Source organism: Anolis carolinensis, chromosome 2 (assembly GCF_035594765.1).
Source record: "Anolis carolinensis isolate JA03-04 chromosome 2, rAnoCar3.1.pri, whole genome shotgun sequence".
Classification (NCBI taxonomy): domain Eukaryota; kingdom Metazoa; phylum Chordata; class Lepidosauria; order Squamata; family Dactyloidae; genus Anolis; species Anolis carolinensis.
The window spans coordinates 174,075,532-174,094,450 of record NC_085842.1 but is presented as its reverse complement, the minus strand read 5'-3'; the positions used below and the strand labels follow the sequence as shown (position 1 = coordinate 174,094,450).

The window sequence follows — 18,919 nt, the reverse complement described above, 5'->3', positions numbered from 1 at the left end:
GCAATTGGATAAAAACAATTCTTCCTCTCCCTCTAATTAGGACTTTATTTTTCTTTTCTTTTTGTTGTATGAACGTAGAGGCATGGATGAGGGGTTGTGCTACCAAGTTTAGTGTTTCTGGGATGTATAGTTTTGTTGTTTTGTCCTAGGCCAAAATTTCATTACCCTTTTATATATATAGATAGGTGATATCTGTGGATTTCTCTGCAAAGTGTTCCAAGAAATGCTATGTTTTCTTTCAACACATTAGGGAGAGAGAAAAGACAGAGTGTGCTGTAAAAGTTCATGGGCCTGATCCATGAGCTGGACCAGAGGTTCCCCATCCCTGATGTATAGGATTGGACTGCATGGAAGGAATATAAAAATAATAATACATCTTTATTTATATACTGCCCTATCTCCTCAAGACGACTCAGGGAGGTTTCCAACATAAAGCAAAACATTCAATTGCCAATAGGAGACCATACAACAATAAAAATAAAACATAATAAAACAAGTACATACAATTCTATTATAACAACCACAAAAATTAAAATCCAGTTTCAATATGTTTCATCAACGAGTTCAAAATATAGATGACCAAAACTTCAGAATGGACATGGCCAACTATGAAGGGCTAGGCAAGGACTACTGCATCAGAAAATCATAGGGCCAGGAAGCGGATAAAGTGCAAAGCAGGGTTCTAGTTTGACAGGAAGGAAGAACAGAACTGTTCATGACTGTCTCTATCTCAAAGGACAGGAGGTCACTACAATGGGATAGGTGGGAAGAGGGAATTGCAGAGTCAGATACAATCACTGTATAGATTTTAGGACATACTGCATTTGTTTCTGTATACCGTATATACTTGAATAAGCCGAGGCACCTAATTTTACCACAAAAAACTGGGATAACTTATTGACCCAATTATAAACCGTGGGTGGGAATTGTCGAAATAAAATAAATTTCAAAATAAATATAGATACCAATAAAATTACATTAATCAAGGCATCAGTAGGTTAAATAATGTATATATATGTAGATATAGAGGTACATGGATCTATATGCATATAGGATTTGCAAAGACCTGCAAACATATGAGGGGAAAATTCATATATAAAATTAATTCATATAGATAGATAGATACAGATATATAAGAACATAGGGATTGCAAATGCATGCAGCGGGTTAATGCCTATATATCTGTAGGAGAGATTAACAAATATTTCAGGGGAAAATGCTTTTATAAGATTAATAGATATATATTTTTTTTTCTCCTGACTTGCAAGGGCGTCTTTCCCTTTTCAAAACATTCCCTTGGTTAAGAGTGAGGGAGGCTTTGGAAAACACACTGATAAGGGAGAATAAGAGAGGAATATATCATATATTGCAAGCAATGGCCTCCAGGTTCTGTTGCCCGGCCTTGGCATGGACATCTGTCAGGAATGCTTTTCCAGCTCTACGATTCTATGATGCTAACTAGAAGAAGACAACAAATTTTGTAAAACTACAACTACTTTGATTCCATAGTGTTGAGCCATGGCAGTTCAAGTCGTGTCAAACTCTCCCCTTCGAGGTCTTTCATTCATGAGGTCACCATAAGTCAAAGTTGACTGGATGGCAGTTAACAACCACAAATAGTGGTCTAATGGTGTAGTGTGAAAGGGTCCCTGGCTTCAGCAGAAACATTAACCATTTTGTTTGTGGTATGCTAGAAACTAATAGATTCCCTGTGACATAAGCTTTTGTGATCTCTCTTTCACCGTATCAGATTCATGAAATGTTTGCCTCAGCTGTTGTGTTAAATATATACATGAGATTGGAGAGCTGAGAAACATGGTAAACAGTGAGTTGAAATGGTTGTGAAAAGTCGGAATTACCCCCTGTGACAATTCAGCGGAGTTTAATTATGTGCAGCACCAGCAGAGTGAACAGCCACATGATTATGTAAGTTATCATTTATCCTTCTTTTGCTTGCCTGTAAACTTTGCTTTCGTACTTTTCCCAACCACTTGAGGCTTACCATTTACATTTTTCTTGCTGTACCGTGTAAACCAGCCAGCTGAGGATAACGCTTCCTGCACCTGATAAAATAGACTCTAGATTACAAAAGTTAATAACAAGAAATATCGCAAGAGTTAGCTGTGTTAGGCTGCAAAAACAAGAAGGAGTCTTGTGACCTTTAAAGACCAACAAATATATTGCAGCTTGAGTTTTGGCAGAATGTAGTTACACTGACACAAGATTGTTTGGTATTTTAACTATTGCGTTTTTTTCTCCAATTAATTCAAACTGTAATTTGAATTTCCCCTTTATGCCAATGACAGCACAATTTTTTTAAAATATGGAATAGAGAAATAGCTGAGTTTAGTAATTCCAAAGCTTCTTAACTCTGAGTCCTCCATGTGGCCAAAATCCTTGTATGCCATTCCACTGTTCCAAGATATACAGATTCTTAAAACACTATGTGCCAAATGCAGGTAGATAGGTTATGACAGTCAGGCTTTCCTGATTTGGAAGTGACAGTCCCAGGCCTCATCTATACTGCCATATATTCCAGTTTGAACTGTATTATCATGGTCAGTGTAGACTCATATAATGCAGACTTATTTATTTATTTATTGTGTCAGAAGCAAATTGAAGGTACAATTATAATGTATTTAAGAAACACACAAATAAGGTTAAAAACTTGACATTATAATAGATTTTCTTTGATCATAAACTGGCCACTTGGAGTGGCTCTGCTGTTGTTGTAATAAGGTCCTCCAATGTGCATGTGGCAGAGCTCAGGCTGCATTGTAGTAAGTGGTCTGTCGTTTGCTCTTCTCCAGACTCATGGATTGCACTTTGTAGCCCCATTTCTGCATCTTGTGGTGCCAAAGCGCAGTCTGTTCAGCTCCTTCCAAGTCACCCCATATACTGTTTGCCCAGGACAGAGCTTCTCATCTGATATCAGCCATGGATTGAAGTTCCGGGTTTTAACCTGCCACTTTTGGACTCTCGCTTGCTGAGGTGTTCCTGTGAGTATCTCTGTGGATTTTAGGAAGCTATTTCTTGATTTGAGGTGTTGGCATGCTGGCTGATATCCGAACAGAGGATGGGCCAGAGATGTCAATGCCAGGACCATTCCTTACAGGTTGCTACTTCCTAACGGATGTCAGGTAGTGCGATACTGGCTAAACAGTATAATTACTCCAGTGGTGGTGTAGGATGTAGACATCCTGTGATAATGCAATATGTCTTATTAAGAGCCACATCCACTGTTTCAACATGGTGAGATGTATTCCACACTAGGCATGCATATTCAGCAGCAGAGTACCAAAGCGCAAGGGCAGATGTCTTGTCCGTGTCTGGTTCTGATCCCCAGGTTGTGCCAGTCACCCTTCATTTGATATTATTTCTAGCACCCACTTTTTCCTTGAGTGCTTCTTGTAAGTCGGGGCACAGTCCAGAGTAACTCCCAGGTATTTTGGTGTGTTGCAATGCTCCAGTGGGATTCCTTCCCAGGTGATCCTCAGAGCTCAAGATGCTTGTCTGTTCTTAAGATGAATAGCACACGTCTGCATTTTAGATGGATTAGGAATCAGCTGGTTTTCCCTGTATAAGGCAGTATGGGCACCTAAAGCTTCAGCAAGCTTCTGTTCAATCATTTCAAATCTCCCTACTTAAGTGGTGATGACACGATCGTCAGCATAGATGAAACTTTTTGTCCCTTCTGGCAATAGCTGGTCATTTGTGTAAATGTTAAACAATGATGGAGCAAGCACGCTCCCCTGAGGCAGGCCATTCTTCCGCCATCTAATTCTCTGATCCTGGAACTCAACAAAAAAAGCTCCTGTTTTGTAATAGATTTTCTATGAAGTGGGTGAGGTGGTAGTCTTTTGTGATACTATAAATTTTTCTCAGGAGAAGGCAATGATTTACAGTATCAAATGCTGCTGTCAGGTCTATGGAGACAACTCCTGTAATCTGCTGCCTTTCAAAACCACGATGAATACTTAAGTGCATTGAATTGGATTATATGAGTCTACACTGCCATATAATCCAGTTCAATACAGTTAATCTGTGTTCTGAAACTGGATTGTATGGCAATGTAGATGAGGCTCCAATTAATTCTTTGTTGTACCACATTTTCCGCTGCTTCTAAAATGTACCAATTTCTCCCACTTGTCTCTTTTGCTTCAGTTGCTGCAAATTGAGTTCAAAAGTGCAATACCAACCCCTCTACGCTGCCTTGTAATGAAGTTTGAAACTGCATTAGATGGTCTGTATAGTCTCATGTTATGCAGTTCAACACAGTTAAATTAGTGTGTGTGTGAAACTGCGTTATATGTGTTTACACTGACCATATAATGCAATTCAAAATTAACTCAGCAGGGGAGAGTAGAAGGGGCCAGGGACTGTGGTCCTTCAAAATTGCCTCTGACAAAAGCAAACTGCTGCAGCCTCTCCTAACTTGTTTTTAGTTCCTTATTTATACCTTTCTCTTTCTTGATCACACTGTGTTGCTTGGCCACATGTGTGTCTGTGTTCATCTGTGAAATGTTGGAGATGTGTGATGTGGATGAGAATAATAAATTGTGACATCCCTCATAGGATTGTTGCCAAGGTATCCTAGAGCAGTGGTTCTCAACCCTTTTTTGACCAGGGACCACTTTGACCAGGGACCACACATTAGTACAAAAGGGTACAAATCAGTTATTGGTCAACTTTCTTTTCGGTTTGGGCATTTGAGATGCTGATTTAGAAAATTGCATTAGATAGACCACATCAGCTCTAGTTTCTGATACAGAACATATTTCATCCAGTAGTTGCTATCTGCTCTCCCACAGAAAACCATATTTAATAACCTAGAACTGATGTAGTCTATGCAATGCAATTTTCTGAATCAGCACTCCAAATAATCCCAAGGACAGGTCTAAAAAAAAAGACACCAAGAAAAAAATTTGGTTGGTCTGTGTTATTATCCGTAGTAGTAACGGTGAGGCTGCGGACCATATTTTAGTTCTTTCAGGCCACTGGTGGTCCATGGACCACAGGTTGGGAACCACTGTCCTGGGGGAAAGTGCTGGACTTTCCTTTTTACAAAAAGTCAGTCTTTGAGAGACAACTGCTGGCAAGCTGAGATGCCTGATACTTTTACAGTCCGTGTTAGATGCCTTGCAGGTAACAGTACTAACAATAATCTCAAGATTTAAGCTGTCTTAAATCTTTAAGCACCCATCAGCCTATCACTTGGATTTTTTAAATTTTGGGAACGTTACTTTCTTGGACTGCAGCTTCTATGAGTTTGGGAAATAACTTTTCCATATGCTGGTAAAACATTGCAAGTACACTCCTTTTGATAGTGCCTACTTGCTTAATTGTATCCTTGCCCATGCATGGTGTAATTTCAAACTGTGATGATGGTTGGTTTGAGCAAAAGTCTGTGACCTGGCAATTTTCAGGCTAGCCTTCTAGTTTCTTCTTTCAAAACATTGTGATATGTTTTGTGCTTTGGAATTGAACCAATAAACGTATCACTCCTCTGTAGCTTTTGTGTCCTGGTAAATTTTGCTGTGTGTCCAACACATTCCCTGCAAATAGACTTGCATTAAACTTACCTGCACAAAAGGGTTAATGAGGAGGACCTCAGATTAACAGTGGCAACCGTAATTCAGATGTAAATCCCATTTCCCCAAACCTTTTCAATCATTAGCGTGGCCCTATTTCTTATTTCATATAAACCCTCAGTTTTGAAAGTCTCCTTGCTTTGAATAATAGTGCCCAAAGAACATTTAACTTCTGAAAAAATCCTACTGGTTTCCTGGATGGGATAGTTGTATCTAATGCGTGAAACACAAGATAATCTCAACACCGCAGACTATTGCCTGCACACCATTCATGCATTGCGTAGGGATGTATCTCGGAAGATCTGCCCTTAATAAGAAATTGACAGTTTTCCATGTTCTGATGACAGCGTCTTCAGTCTGTGACCACGTATAGAGGGAGTGTATATATGCCTGGATCTACATTGCCATAAAATGCAGTTTCAGAATGCATATTAACTGTGTTGAACTGAATTATATAAATCTACACTGCCATATAACCCAGTTCAAGCAGTTAATCTGCATTCTGAAACTGCATTATATGGCAGTGTAGATCCAGCCTCTGGTGGAAATAAGACAGGATCAGCTTTGAATGACAGAAAAGATTAGAGCAAGTTTTTTTTTTGCCAAGAAGCCTTTCTACTTGTTTCAAAACAAAAGTACAGGTTATATGTGTATAATGATAGTTATAAAGATGCATTTGTGTGGAAATCTCATTCTCTCTCCACCTCCTCTGTTTTCCTGTTCAACATACATAGATGATAAATAAGGTTCTCAGATCTGAGGTTCCCATCCATATAGTGATTGGGAAAAATCTCTCACCAGAAAAAGTATTGCCTTTTTAGAAGCCAGTTATGCATAAGAAGTCAGTACAGTTTATGAATTCAGCTGTGCTAATATGCAGTAGAGTAAGGCCCAAATTCTGCTTCATCTGTTTCTTTCATAGTTTTATACTGTTCTGTCCATTCGGATGGCACAGAATGGTACAACCCCCTGAGAATGAAAGAAGCAGTGAAACTAAAGAAAAAGGGGAATGGTAGCTGTTTGGTCGGCTGATTTTTGGCGCTTGGCTGTAGGCCCTGGCTGGCCAGGCCTATAGCCAAGAGCCAGGCGCTCAACGCTCATGGACCTGGCTTGCAGGGCGTATGAGCATTGAACGCTCGGCGCTCGACTGTAGGCTCTGTTAGCCGGGCTACAAGCTATCGAGTGCTCAATGCTCGGAGACCCTGCCTGCCATGCCTACAGTCGAGCGCTCAACTGTAGACTCTGGCTAGCAGGCTCTGGCACTTTGCTGCCCAAGGCCTGAAAAATCTTTGTTTTTTCGGAGCTTGGACAGAAAAACCCATTAATATAGGTGCCCGTTTCCGTAAGTGGTAGACGGAAATGGAAACGGGGCCATATGAATTGTACAAATTTGATTCCATACAAATGCACAAGACTAGTATGCAGTCAGTGTCACTATGCTGCAGTGAGTAGTCAGTCTGTATTGAGTCAATGTTCAGTAATGTATTAGACTGAAGAGATGTCAGTCTGTATACAACAGAGACTAAAACAGAATGCTTTAGTGAACAGATTGTTTAAACTGTATCAACCAATAAGCAATGTACCTGTATGCTGAATACATGATGTTTGTAAGTAAATCAACTATGTTACTTTTAACGAAGACTACTTATTTTTGATCTCTTGAGAGCATGATTTAAAACCAATCTATTTTACGGGAGAGTAGATTTTGGGGGGGGGGGGGCAACTGAAATGACACTTCTGAAGATCTGCTATATATTTTGTGCATTGGCATATCTTTGTTCCCAACAGTTCAGAGAGATAATCAGCTATATCAGTCTAACAACTGAGAAGCCTAAATTGCCTTGCATGAATACTAGTGGATATTTACCATTAAGGAGAAGATTCACTCAAACGAGTATTTAACTTTTCTCAGGAAGATCATACTTTACAAAAGGTTGTGATTATTCCAAATAGTGTGAATACTAATTAATCTCCAAAAGGGTCACATTTCCAAAAGGCTATGGAGCAGGAGTCCCCAAACTTTTTAAACAGGGGGCCAGTTCACGATCCCTCAGACTGTTGGAGAGCCGGACTATAGTTGGCCACCAAGCAATATTATAATAGTAATAATAATAGTAATAATAATAATAAGGATTGGAAGACACCCCTTGGACCATTTAACCCAACCCCCTTATGCCTTTGTGCACCAAAAGCACAAGTAAAGCACCCCTGACAGATGGCCTCTCAGCCTCAATGTTAATAATGATGATGATGAGGGTTGGAAGACACCCCTTGGGCCATTTAGCCCAACCCCCTTCTGCCTTTGTGCAGTGGGGGGCCGGATAAATGGTTTCGATGGGCCACATGTGGCCCGCGGGCCATAGTTTGGGGACCCCTGCTATGGAGATTCCTGGTTTTCCAAAAGATTATGATCTCTAAAAGGCCATCCCTTTCCAAGGTCATGTGGCAAGTTTAATTATATATTTGCTTATCCCTAATTCTCCTGATTTGGCAGCCACAGACCAAATTCATCTCTTGTCATCCTACTTTTTCACTTACTTTTAAACTGTCCCAATTTCTGTATCATCCTGTCTCCCTTTGTTCTCTGCTTATTTTCATTTCTGCAAAGTGAGCTCAAAATGCAGAAGTAATTTTCCCTCTATGAATTCAGCAGAGAGAAAGGGAGACTCTTGTTCTTCCAGTCTGCCTAGACAAAAGCAAACTGCTGCAGCCTCTCTTCATATATGTTCGTCCTTATTAATTTTTTTGCCATTTTGACCACAACTCTGATATCCCTGGCTACATGTGGTTTGATTTCCAATTATGAAATGTTAGAGTTTGTGCAATTGCAGGCCTATCATCAGGATGTTAAACTTAGTTATATATATTACAGGGGGAAAATCTTTCTCTTTTCACCAACTGGTGTTTTACACACATTGCTCAGTGCCTCGCTGTTCTGATTAGAAGCAAATGGATAGCTTCCTGAGTGGATACAGTTGCCTAGTAAACAACTCTTCTACTTAGATTTGTGACATCATTTTTCAAGTTCACATTTAATTTTTTTTTGTATTCCTTTTGCAAACATGTGTAGCAATCCATGGGGACAGGAAGCTGTGCGTTCATGTAGTGTTTGCAGTGGGAAAGTGCGAGAAAAATGATTGCCAGGAAAGCAAAAAGCACACTGATTCTTGGACGGGTCTTTGGTTCAAACTGTCCCCTCCCGAAATAGTTTTGTACTTACACAAACATGATGGACATCCAGAATTGTTCACACATGTTTGCTATTTCACTCTGAACTGCATGCAGTTTTTTTTTTCTCCTGGTGTGTGGGATATATTGACAGGATAGAGATAGCTAGCAAATGAATCCAGTTCAGACAGAACTGGGGTAAGAGTGAACAAGGCAGACAGCAGGAGAGAAACAACTCAAAGGCCTGCTGAGATATCCTAATTCCTAGGCTGGGCTGCCAAGTGGCCCTTGTGCCAGCAGGACTGCTGACCGAAAGGTCAGCGGTTTAAATTTGGGGAGCGGGGTGAGCTCCCATCTGTCAGCTCCAGCTTCCCATGCAGGAACATGAGAGAAGCCTCCCATAGGATGGTCAAGCATCTGGGCTTCTCCTAAGCAATGTCCTTGCAGACGGTCAATTTTCTCACACCAGAAGTGACTTGAAGTTTCTCAAGTTGCTCATGACACGGAAAAACTGGCTGTAAAGCCATATAAAGAATGGCTGTGAATGGTGAAGAGATGTGTGCTTTGAACCTCCCCCTTGGCTTATGGGTCACCCAGGGATGCAAAAGCCATTGAACCAGGTGAGGCGGTGGAGCCGGCCAGGCTGAATGGCCTACTGTGCTCTCCTCTGGGTGGGGTGCCGCCTGTTTACGTTTCTCTATATTTAGCCCCCATCCCACCTCTCCACTGGCTCTGCTGCCTCCTGGCCACGATGAATCGCAGCCTATGTGCGCACCGCCGTCCTTGGAAGGACTTAGCCCCAGGCCAAAGCAAACACCCTGATGGGGAAAAGAGGCCAATCCTGTCTCCAGCCCAGGGAACGGAGCAAGAGGCCTTTTTTTTCCTTCCCACCCCCTCCGGCTTTCCTCATTTCCCACCTTCTCATCACTTGCTCTGTGGAGGCGGAGGGAGGGCTTACTGGGGACGTCATTGCAAAGTTCAGTTTGTGGTGGGATACTGAGAGTCTTGGAGGCCTGGAAACCCAGGAAAGAGATACAGCTGGACTGTCATTCTCCTTTTCTCCCCTTCATTCCAGGTTCCATCGTCCTGCCAGCCCCTCCCTCCGCCTGAACTGGTAAGTACTGGTCTTTGTCCATCCTTCATAAGTTCTCTGTCTCCTCATCTGTCTTCTTTTTTTTCATCTTCCCCCAACGCACATTTCCTGACTTTCCTTCTCTGCTCTGCTTAGAGAAGAGGCATGAAGCATGTGACCAACTTTGGCTGCTTACAGCTGCATCTTTTATCAGAGGAGTTGCTTTTCTTGCCCCCTTGCCCTCCTTGGAATCTCCACCACTACCTCTACAAAAAAAATTGGCAGATTTACTTAACAGCAAATCAAGCTCTGTCTGACAATGTTCCTACAACGTGATCCTAAACAAGTTGTGGATATTTTTAAAGGGGGATGCCTTAAAAAAACACATGCAGGTTTATCATGGTTACTATTTTATTCACATTTTTAATACAAGGTGTAATTGATTGTATTGTGCCTTACCCATCATGATGGTAGTAGCAGGGATGATGATGATGATAATGATCATCATCATCATCATCATCATTTTAAACCTTCTTTTGAAGCTTTTAAGCAGAGGCTAGATGGCCATTTGTCGGGGGTGCTTTGAATGCGATTTCCTGCTTCTTGGCAGGGGGTTGGACTGGATGGCCCATGAGGTCTCTTCCAACTCTACTATTCTATGATTCTATGATGATGATGATGATGATGATGATGATGATGATGATGATGATTTTTTAAAATCATGTCAGAAGTAACTTGCAAGTCGCTTTTGGTGTGAGAGAATTGCCTGTCTATAGAAATGTTGCCTAGGGAATGCCGGATGGAGGCTTCTCTCATGTCCCCGCAAGTTAGAGCTGATAAACAGACGCTAACTCCGTCTTGTAGATTTGAACTGGCAACCCAATCTTCAGGTCAACCATTCACAAGGGTATAACCCATTCCACCACCGCGGCTCCTATGATGATGATGATGATGATGATGATGATGATGATGATAATAATTATTATGATAATAATAATAACTTCATGTATATCCCAACCCATTTCCAAAAGGGATTTGGAGTGGTTTACAAGGCATGATGATGCTATGAAATTGTTGTTTTTGTTGTTTTCACTTTTTTATGTCATCATGCAATACTTTAGGTAAAGGTAAAGGTTTCCAGTCATGTCTGACTCTGGGGGTTGGTGCTCATCTCCATTTCTTAGCCGAAGAACCGGCGTTGTCCGTAGACACCTCCAAGGTCATGTGGCCGGCATGACTGCATGGAGTGCCGTTACCTTCCCGCCAGAGCGGTACCTATTGATCTACTCACATTGGCATGTTTTTGAACTTTAAAAGCTGGAAAACTACTTTCAGAAATGGATAATAATAATAATAATAATAATAATAATAATAATAATAACCCGCCCTATCTCCTCGAAGGGACTCAGGGTGGTTGACCAAAAGAGATGGACAAAAAAAAAAAACTAGGGCTGGATTTACACTGCCATATAAAATCCAGATTATCTGCTTTGAACTGGATTATATGGCAGTGTATCTCATATAATCCAGTTCAAAGCAGATAATGTGGATTATCTACTTTGATAATCTGGATTATATGGCAGTGTAGATGGGGCCTGCATAACACGATTTTTATTCCAGGGTTGTAAATGTCATTTCCCAATTTATTCTATCATAAAAACATGGAAAAAGTTTGTTAAACTGGAAAAAAAAACCTTTATTTGTGCGGGACACTCTGCAGCACATTTTGCTATATCAGTCAATCATGCTCTGTTTTATCCTGCTTGCATCCTACTTTTAACTGTTGGATTTTACAGTGTTTTGTATAGATGTTTGTTTGATGTTGTTTCTGTAAATGCATATGACCATTAGTCGGAGCATTAATAAATTAATTAATTGCTATAGTTTTTCAATAGTCTCGACCAATTCAACATAGTTTGTGACACAGAAAATAAGTTTCTGGAGTATAACAACTGCTTTCAAAGTTAGTACCCCACAATTAAACAGGAAATAACACTTTCAAACCAGGAACAAAACTATTTTCAAATTATGTGCCATACTGTTATCATAGTTCCCATCATAAATGTCCTGAGTGAAGTATTCTAGAAATTTTAACCCCCAAAAGGTGCTTTTTAAAGCAACAGAGTGGTAAAGCTTAAGTCAAGCCATATAATTGCAGATGCTCTGAAGCAGTTTTCTTCTAATGCTGTGGTTCTCAACTCCCAGAAAACCTATCAGCTGGTAAACTGGCTGGGATTTCTAGGAGTTGTAGGCCAAAACACCTGAGGACTCACAGGTTGAGAACCACTGTTCTAGTGGTATCACTAGGGCTTGGGGAGATCTACCCCTTACGTTTGGGGTGACTGTCTCACTCAGACAAGGTAGCCTCTATGAACTTCACCTGCTCAAGGTGGGAAAAGCAAGTGGTGGGTCTCCCCATGCATCTTGTCCTACCTTTTTCTCAGCAGGCCAAGTCCCCATCGGCCACCATCTCCTTTCCTCCCTCAACTCCTGGTGCTGGACCAGACACTAGCCCAACACTGTGGCATTTCTCAAAAAATAGCTCCTGGCTAGGGGACAAGTGCCTACTGCGAGGACGATGTCAGGAGGGGAAGGGAACTAATGTCTCACATTTCCTCCTGCTCATGCTGCATCAAGCCTTCCCCTAATGCAGTGGTTCTCAACCTGTGCATTCCCAGATGTTTTGGCCTTCAACTCCCAGAAATCCTAACAGCTGGTAAACTGGCTGGGATTTCTGGGAGTTGTAGGCCAAAACACATGGGGACCCACAGGTTGAGAACCACTGCACTCGTGACACCATGGATTTCTTCAGAGTGATTCCTAGAGATACTTGTGAACAAAACACAGTAGGTGGGTTTTCACATATACTCTTTCACCCTTTCAACACTGTTTTTGGTGTACCCTGTAAATGTTGTCATTGAATGTGTTCACATTCAATGTGCCCTGTAAATGAGCTACAGTACTTCCCATTCTATCTGATGAGGAGATTCTATGTAATCTGAATGACATCTCTTTGTTACCTTAATAATCAAGGAAGAGGTTCTGTGAATCACACTCCTCTGTCCAAGAAGAGAGATGGATATCTGTTATCCATGTATCTTATCTGTTTCCCATCTTTGTGACAGCACAGTGACAGCTATGGTTACTTTAGCAATTGACATATCTAAGTCTTAACTGTTCTTTCAGCTTTGTCCAAAAGAACAATTGGTTTTCATGTTAGATTTTGACAGATTCCTATTTCTTCCACATTCAAGAAAAGTTGAAGTAAATTGAACTACGGTACTTATTAACATCGCTAGTATTTTTGACAATGCCATTCTTAGAAGCCTTTGAGGCCCCTTCCACACTACCCCTATATCCCAGGATCTGATTCCAGATTATCTTCTTATCCCAGATTATCTGGCAGTGGAAACTCATATCATCCAGTTTAAAGCAGATAATCTGAGATCAGATCCTGGGATATAGGGCAGTGTAGAAGGAGCCTGAGATCACTCTAACCTCATGGTACATTACTCCCAAGGAGCCTCCTCACAGATAAACACTAGGGTCAAGCTTGAAGACAACAACAACAACAACAACAACAACCAGGACCTCAAGATTGAACTTCAAAGACTCTGGCAGAAACCAGTGCAGGTGGTCCCGGTGGCGATGGGCACACTGGGTGCCGTGCCAAAAGATCTCAGACGGCATTTGGAAACAATAGACATTGACAAAATTACGATCTGTCAACTGCAAAAGGCCACCCTACTGGAATCTGCGCTCATCATCCGAAAATACATCACACAGTTCTAGACACTTGGGAAGTGTTCGACTTGTGATTTTGTGAAATGAAATCCTGCATATCTATCTTGTTTGCTGTGTCATACAATATAATAATAATAATAATAATAATAATAATAATAATAAGAAGAAGAAGAAGAAGAAGAAGAAGAAGAAGAAGAAGAAGAAGAAGTTTATTTTTATATCCCGCCCCATCTCCCCAAAGGGAGTCAGGGCAGCTCACATGGAGCCAAGCCCAACAACATACAATAAAATACAACAGTATAAAATACACGAAGTAAAATACAACAATATAAAATACATAACAATCATAGTAGATCAATAACACAGCTTCATCAAAGTAAAAAGCATGGCCATTAAAAGAGGCTGTAACATGGTGCTTCAGTCCATAGTCTTGGTGGAGAGGTAATTTAAACTTCTAGATGGTGTGTAGTGCAGTTAGGATTGTATGATATTATTAATGAAGTTACTCTACCTGTAAACAATATATATATGGACACCCCTGCTGGAGTCTTTGTGTGAAGGTGACTTTTTCTCTTGTCACTCCTCATGCCTCTCCCTTGCTGCTCTGTCACAATCCTTAGGAATAGTTCTTAGAAGGTACTTCAACGTTCAACGACACATGCCATTATTTTGAGTATCTTAATTAAACTATTGGAAGAAGTTGTCTGGAGGTTTGTAGTACTATTCGTTATGTACTTTTGACAAGGTAGTTTGGAATTTCGCCCCAGTCCCCCTAAAGATGATCTATGAAATGACATATGAAAATAATGTGAAACAATTATTACACCAATAAAGAAACATCATTCTTGCTTATGTTACTTTCAAAAAATAATTGTGTTAAGTATTCCCACCCCCAAAAAGGCACTTGGTTACAGGTAAATTACTTGTAGCAAACTCCCACATTCAGGTTGCAGCAACCTTCTGCATTTCTGAGAATGCAAAGTATTAGTCTTACTTGGAAACCCTAAATGACCTGGGCATGGGCCACCTAAAGAAATGTCTTCTTTCTTATCCACCTTTCCATACAACGAGTTCTTAGAAAGACCTCACCTACTACATTTCTTAGCTGTGACTAGACAGGAGGGGTCAAGAGCTGTCCCCTTCTCTCTATAATTATCTTCCAAGAAATGTGCTCATTTCCCCTTTAACAATCCCTAAAATCACTTCTGGTGTTTTTTGTTGTAGGTATTATCTTACAGGAATGAGGAACTAGTGTTGTATGCTTTGTGGTTGCATTGTTGGCAATCTGTAAAACAGGAGCAATATCATTCCAGCTCACAGGGATGATGCAAACTGGGTGACAATAACAGGGAATGCTGAATTCCATGATCTGTGGTGCTAAGAAGTAAGATATCCCCTTGAAGAGGGAATGAAAGAAATGTTAATAATGCAGCTTAAGACGACACACATTCCCTTGATGTTGAGATCAGATAGGTCTGTTTGCTCTGTCAGCAATAATCTGGGAGCTAATCTGTTAGTTCAAGAAACAAAGTGCTCAGCTGCACCCAGTACAAAAAGGGCCAAATAGTGACAACAGGTTTTGCAGAAGAATGATGTTGGCCTCTGCTGACCATACCAGAATGTTTCTCAAGAGTAACAAGAAGCCAAGAAGCAGATAAAACTTTGGCCCGTCTAGAATCTGACCTCAGTAAAGGATGTTGTTGTTACGCTGTGTAGCAACATTTGAAAGAAATTCTGTTCCTGGTTTGAAAGTATTGTATTCCTGTTTAATTGTGCAGTACTTACTTTGAAAGTTGTTGTTATACTCCAGAAACTTCTTTTTTGTGATTGCCAAAAACTATGCTGAATTGGGTTGCTGTGAGTTTTCCGGGCTGTATGGCCATGTTTCAGAAGCATTCTCTCCTGACGTTTCACCCACATCTATGGCAGGCATCCCCAGAGGTTGTGAGGTTTGTTGGAAACTAGACAAATGGGGTTTATATATCTGTCTCCCACCCTGGACCTTCCATAGATATATAAACCCAACTTGCCTAGTTTCCAACAAACCTCACAACCTCTGAGGATGCCTGCCATAGATGTGGGTGAAACGTCAGGAGAGAATGCTTCTGGAACATGGCCATACAGCCCAGAAAACTCACTCCAACCCAGTGATTCTGACCATGAAAGCTTTTGACTACACAAATGTTAAATTGGTTGACACACGATGAGATATTCATTGTACAACTGTAACAAATATCTCACAGGATGTCCCGAAAAAACAAGGTTTTTGCAGTTTAATAAACCTTTTCAATGTTTTTATGATAGAACCAATTAGGAAATGACATATATAACCCAGACACAAACGTAGTATTACATAGTGTTATATTGGGGGGGGGGGGGGGCGTCTGGTGGCACAGTGTGTTAAAGTGCTGAGCTGCTGAACTTGCGGACCAAAAGGTTGCAGGTTCGAATCCGGGGAGAGGAATGAGCACCCGCTGTTAGCCCCAGTTAGAATAATAGAATAGTAGAGTTGGAAGAGACCTTATGGGCCATCCAGTCCAACCCCCTGCCAAGAAGCAGGAAATCGCATTCAAAGCACCCCCGACAGATGGCCATCCAGCCTCTGCTTAAAAGCCTCCAAAGAAGGAGTCTCCACCACAGTCCGGGGCAGAGAGAAAGTTCCACTGCTGAACAGCTCTCACTGTGAGGAAGTTCTTCCTGATGTTCAGGTGGAATCTCCTTTCTTGTAGTTGTTTCTCGCCATTGTTCCGCGTCCTAGTCTGCAGGGCAGCAGAAAACAAGCTTGCTCCCTCCTCCCTATGACTTCCCTTCACGTACTTGTACATGGCTATCATGTCTCCTCTCAGCCTTCTCTTCTGCAGGCTAAACATGCTGTGCAGAAGAGAAGGCTGAGAGGAGTTTCTACCAACCTAGCAGTTTGAAAACATGCAATTGTGAGTAGATCAATAGGTGCTGCTCTGGTGGGAAGGTAACAGTGCTCCATGCAGTCAAGCCAGCCACAGAACCTTGGAGGTGTCTACAGACAATGCCAGCTCTTCAGCTTAGAAATGGACATGTCACATGAGTACCAACCCCCAGAGTCGGACATGACTGGACTTCACATCAGGGGAAACCTTTACCTTTACCTAGTGTTGTTTTTATGTTTGTTTATACCTTGCATTTTCTCTCCGAAAGGAGACCCAGAAGCAGCTTACATTGAAAGCATTTCAATACAATTTAAAATCTTCAAATGGTGCTAAATTCATAAATACAGTAATTACTACATAGCATTACTGTGTATTGAACTACTTTTTCTGTAAAAATGTCTTGTATAACATGATGTTTTGGTGCTTAATTTGTAGAATCATAACCTAATTTGATGTTTAATAGGATTTTCCTTAATCTCTCCTTATTATCCAACATATTCACTTATCCAACGTTCTGCCGGCCCATTTACATTGGATAAGCGAGACTCTACTGTATATAAACATTAAAACAGAATTAAATATCAATGGTATTTAAAAAAATCACAGTTAAAATCCATAAAAATAGATTCAAAGCTAAAACCACAGCACTCCCTGACGTGATCTTAAAAACATTATAAACCTTATTTTCAAAATGTCGATAGAGGTGAGACCGAGAGGAGAACCTCTCCTGAAGATCTCAGAGCCCAGGCAGATTCGTAGAGGGGATGCAGTAGGCCAAATAGCCTGGACCTGAGCCATCTAGGACTTTGAAGGTCATAACCAGCACTTTGAATTGTGCCAGGAAACAATCTGGCAGCCAGTGAACCTGCTGCAACCGGGGAGTTGTCCACTCCCTGCAGCCAGCCGCAGATTTTTTGTTCTGTAAAGGAGGGTTCAAAATCCATATTTATTATTTATTTATTTACAGCATTTATATTCCACCCTTCTCACCCCGAAGGGGACTCAGGGTGGATCACATTATATACAGTACATACAGGGCAAACATTCAATACCCATATACACATAGAACAGAGACAGACTCAGAGGCAATTTAACCTTCCTCCAGGATATTGTGCAGGAACAGAGGTTGGCATCTAAGGTGGGCAACTCCTGAAGGATCAAAGACCAAATGTGGCCAGCAGGAACCCAATGGTGGTGCATCTTGCTGCTGTTCTATTTGCTGTATCAGGGTGACCAACACTGAACACTATATCTTCCTAAAGAACACTTTCTCTGGAAACAAAGTACATATACCTCATTGTTGCCAATACTGTTTCCAGGGACAGTGTTAGAATTCAGGACAAGGTGTACGTTGCACACATAGCTAGTTTTCAGTGATATCACACTTTTTTTTATTGTGTGGCATGCTTGATAAGATGTACCATAGAAGTAAGATCTTGGCAATAGAAAATGACTAAGGAACAGCATGCAGCCCTGTGTTGCTCACATTGATCTATACAAGTTTGGGGTTCAGTTCTCCCCTCTGGAAATATATGTGGGGAAGACATGCAAGAAAGAAAGGATCAAAATAAGGGGGGATCCTACAGTTACAGGGGCAATAGGAGGTGCTAGTGGTGAAGTCATCTGGGAGAAAAGCAGCCGATAGAAAGGAATACTCATGAATATTCACATCCTCAAAAAATGGTGTCTTATTTATTTATTTATTTATTTATTTATTTATTTACAGCATTTATATTCCGCCCTTCTCACCCCGAAGGGGACTCAGGGTGGATCACATTACACATATAAGCAAACATTCAATGCCTTTTAACATAGAACAAAGACAAACAAACATAGGCTCCGAGGGGCCTCGAACTCATGACCTCCTGGTCAGAGTGATTCATTGCAGTTAATTGCAACTGGCTTGCTCTCCCACCTGCGCCACAGCCCGGGCCTTGAAACCTAAGATACCCCACCAAGTAAGAGAAAAACGGCTGTTTGATTTTTTTTTTACCTTTGGGGATTTTGTTAGATTTGCCCAAATTTTACTTGATCTTTCTACAGAATTGTAGCAGAAAGGTGTTTTCTGATCCAAAACAAGATTTTTGATATACCGATAAAGAATATATTCCTATTCCTATGCAAAATATTTCCTGTCTTTGCATAAAGACGTTTTCTGGTCTCAAAAGCTGGCTTCCTGCACAGAGAAAACCCCTACATGACTGTCCACAGCAAGGATCAAGACACAAGTACAAATTGTATCAATGTGCACAGAATACATATTAATTCATATGAAGGGAAATCACATGTGTTTGTTCTGTGTGAAAATATGGGAGTTTTATATTCATGAGACACTTTATGCCCTGAAACACATTTTCTGTAAAGAAAATAATGTTATTTTTATTAAACAACGTCTGAATAGTGTTTGGAAATTGCACAGAAGCCCTTGTGGGAGAATC

The 18,919-nt window shown here is 40.9% G+C and overlaps 1 protein-coding gene across 7 annotated transcripts in view; it reads left to right on the top strand.

The window, feature by feature from the left end:
* tns2 (tensin 2) overlaps positions 1–18,919 on the top strand; it is a 209,745-nt gene that overhangs the window by 130,861 nt on the left and 59,965 nt on the right. For 6 of the 7 annotated variants that reach the window (XM_062971124.1, XM_062971123.1, XM_062971127.1 and 3 more), the window contains one exon: positions 9,835–9,873. The exons of the other annotated variant lie outside the window; for it this stretch is intronic. In XM_062971124.1, the coding sequence (XP_062827194.1) occupies positions 9,835–9,873 (39 nt within the window). The remainder of the gene's footprint in view (positions 1–9,834; positions 9,874–18,919) is intronic. 7 annotated transcript variants of the gene reach the window in all.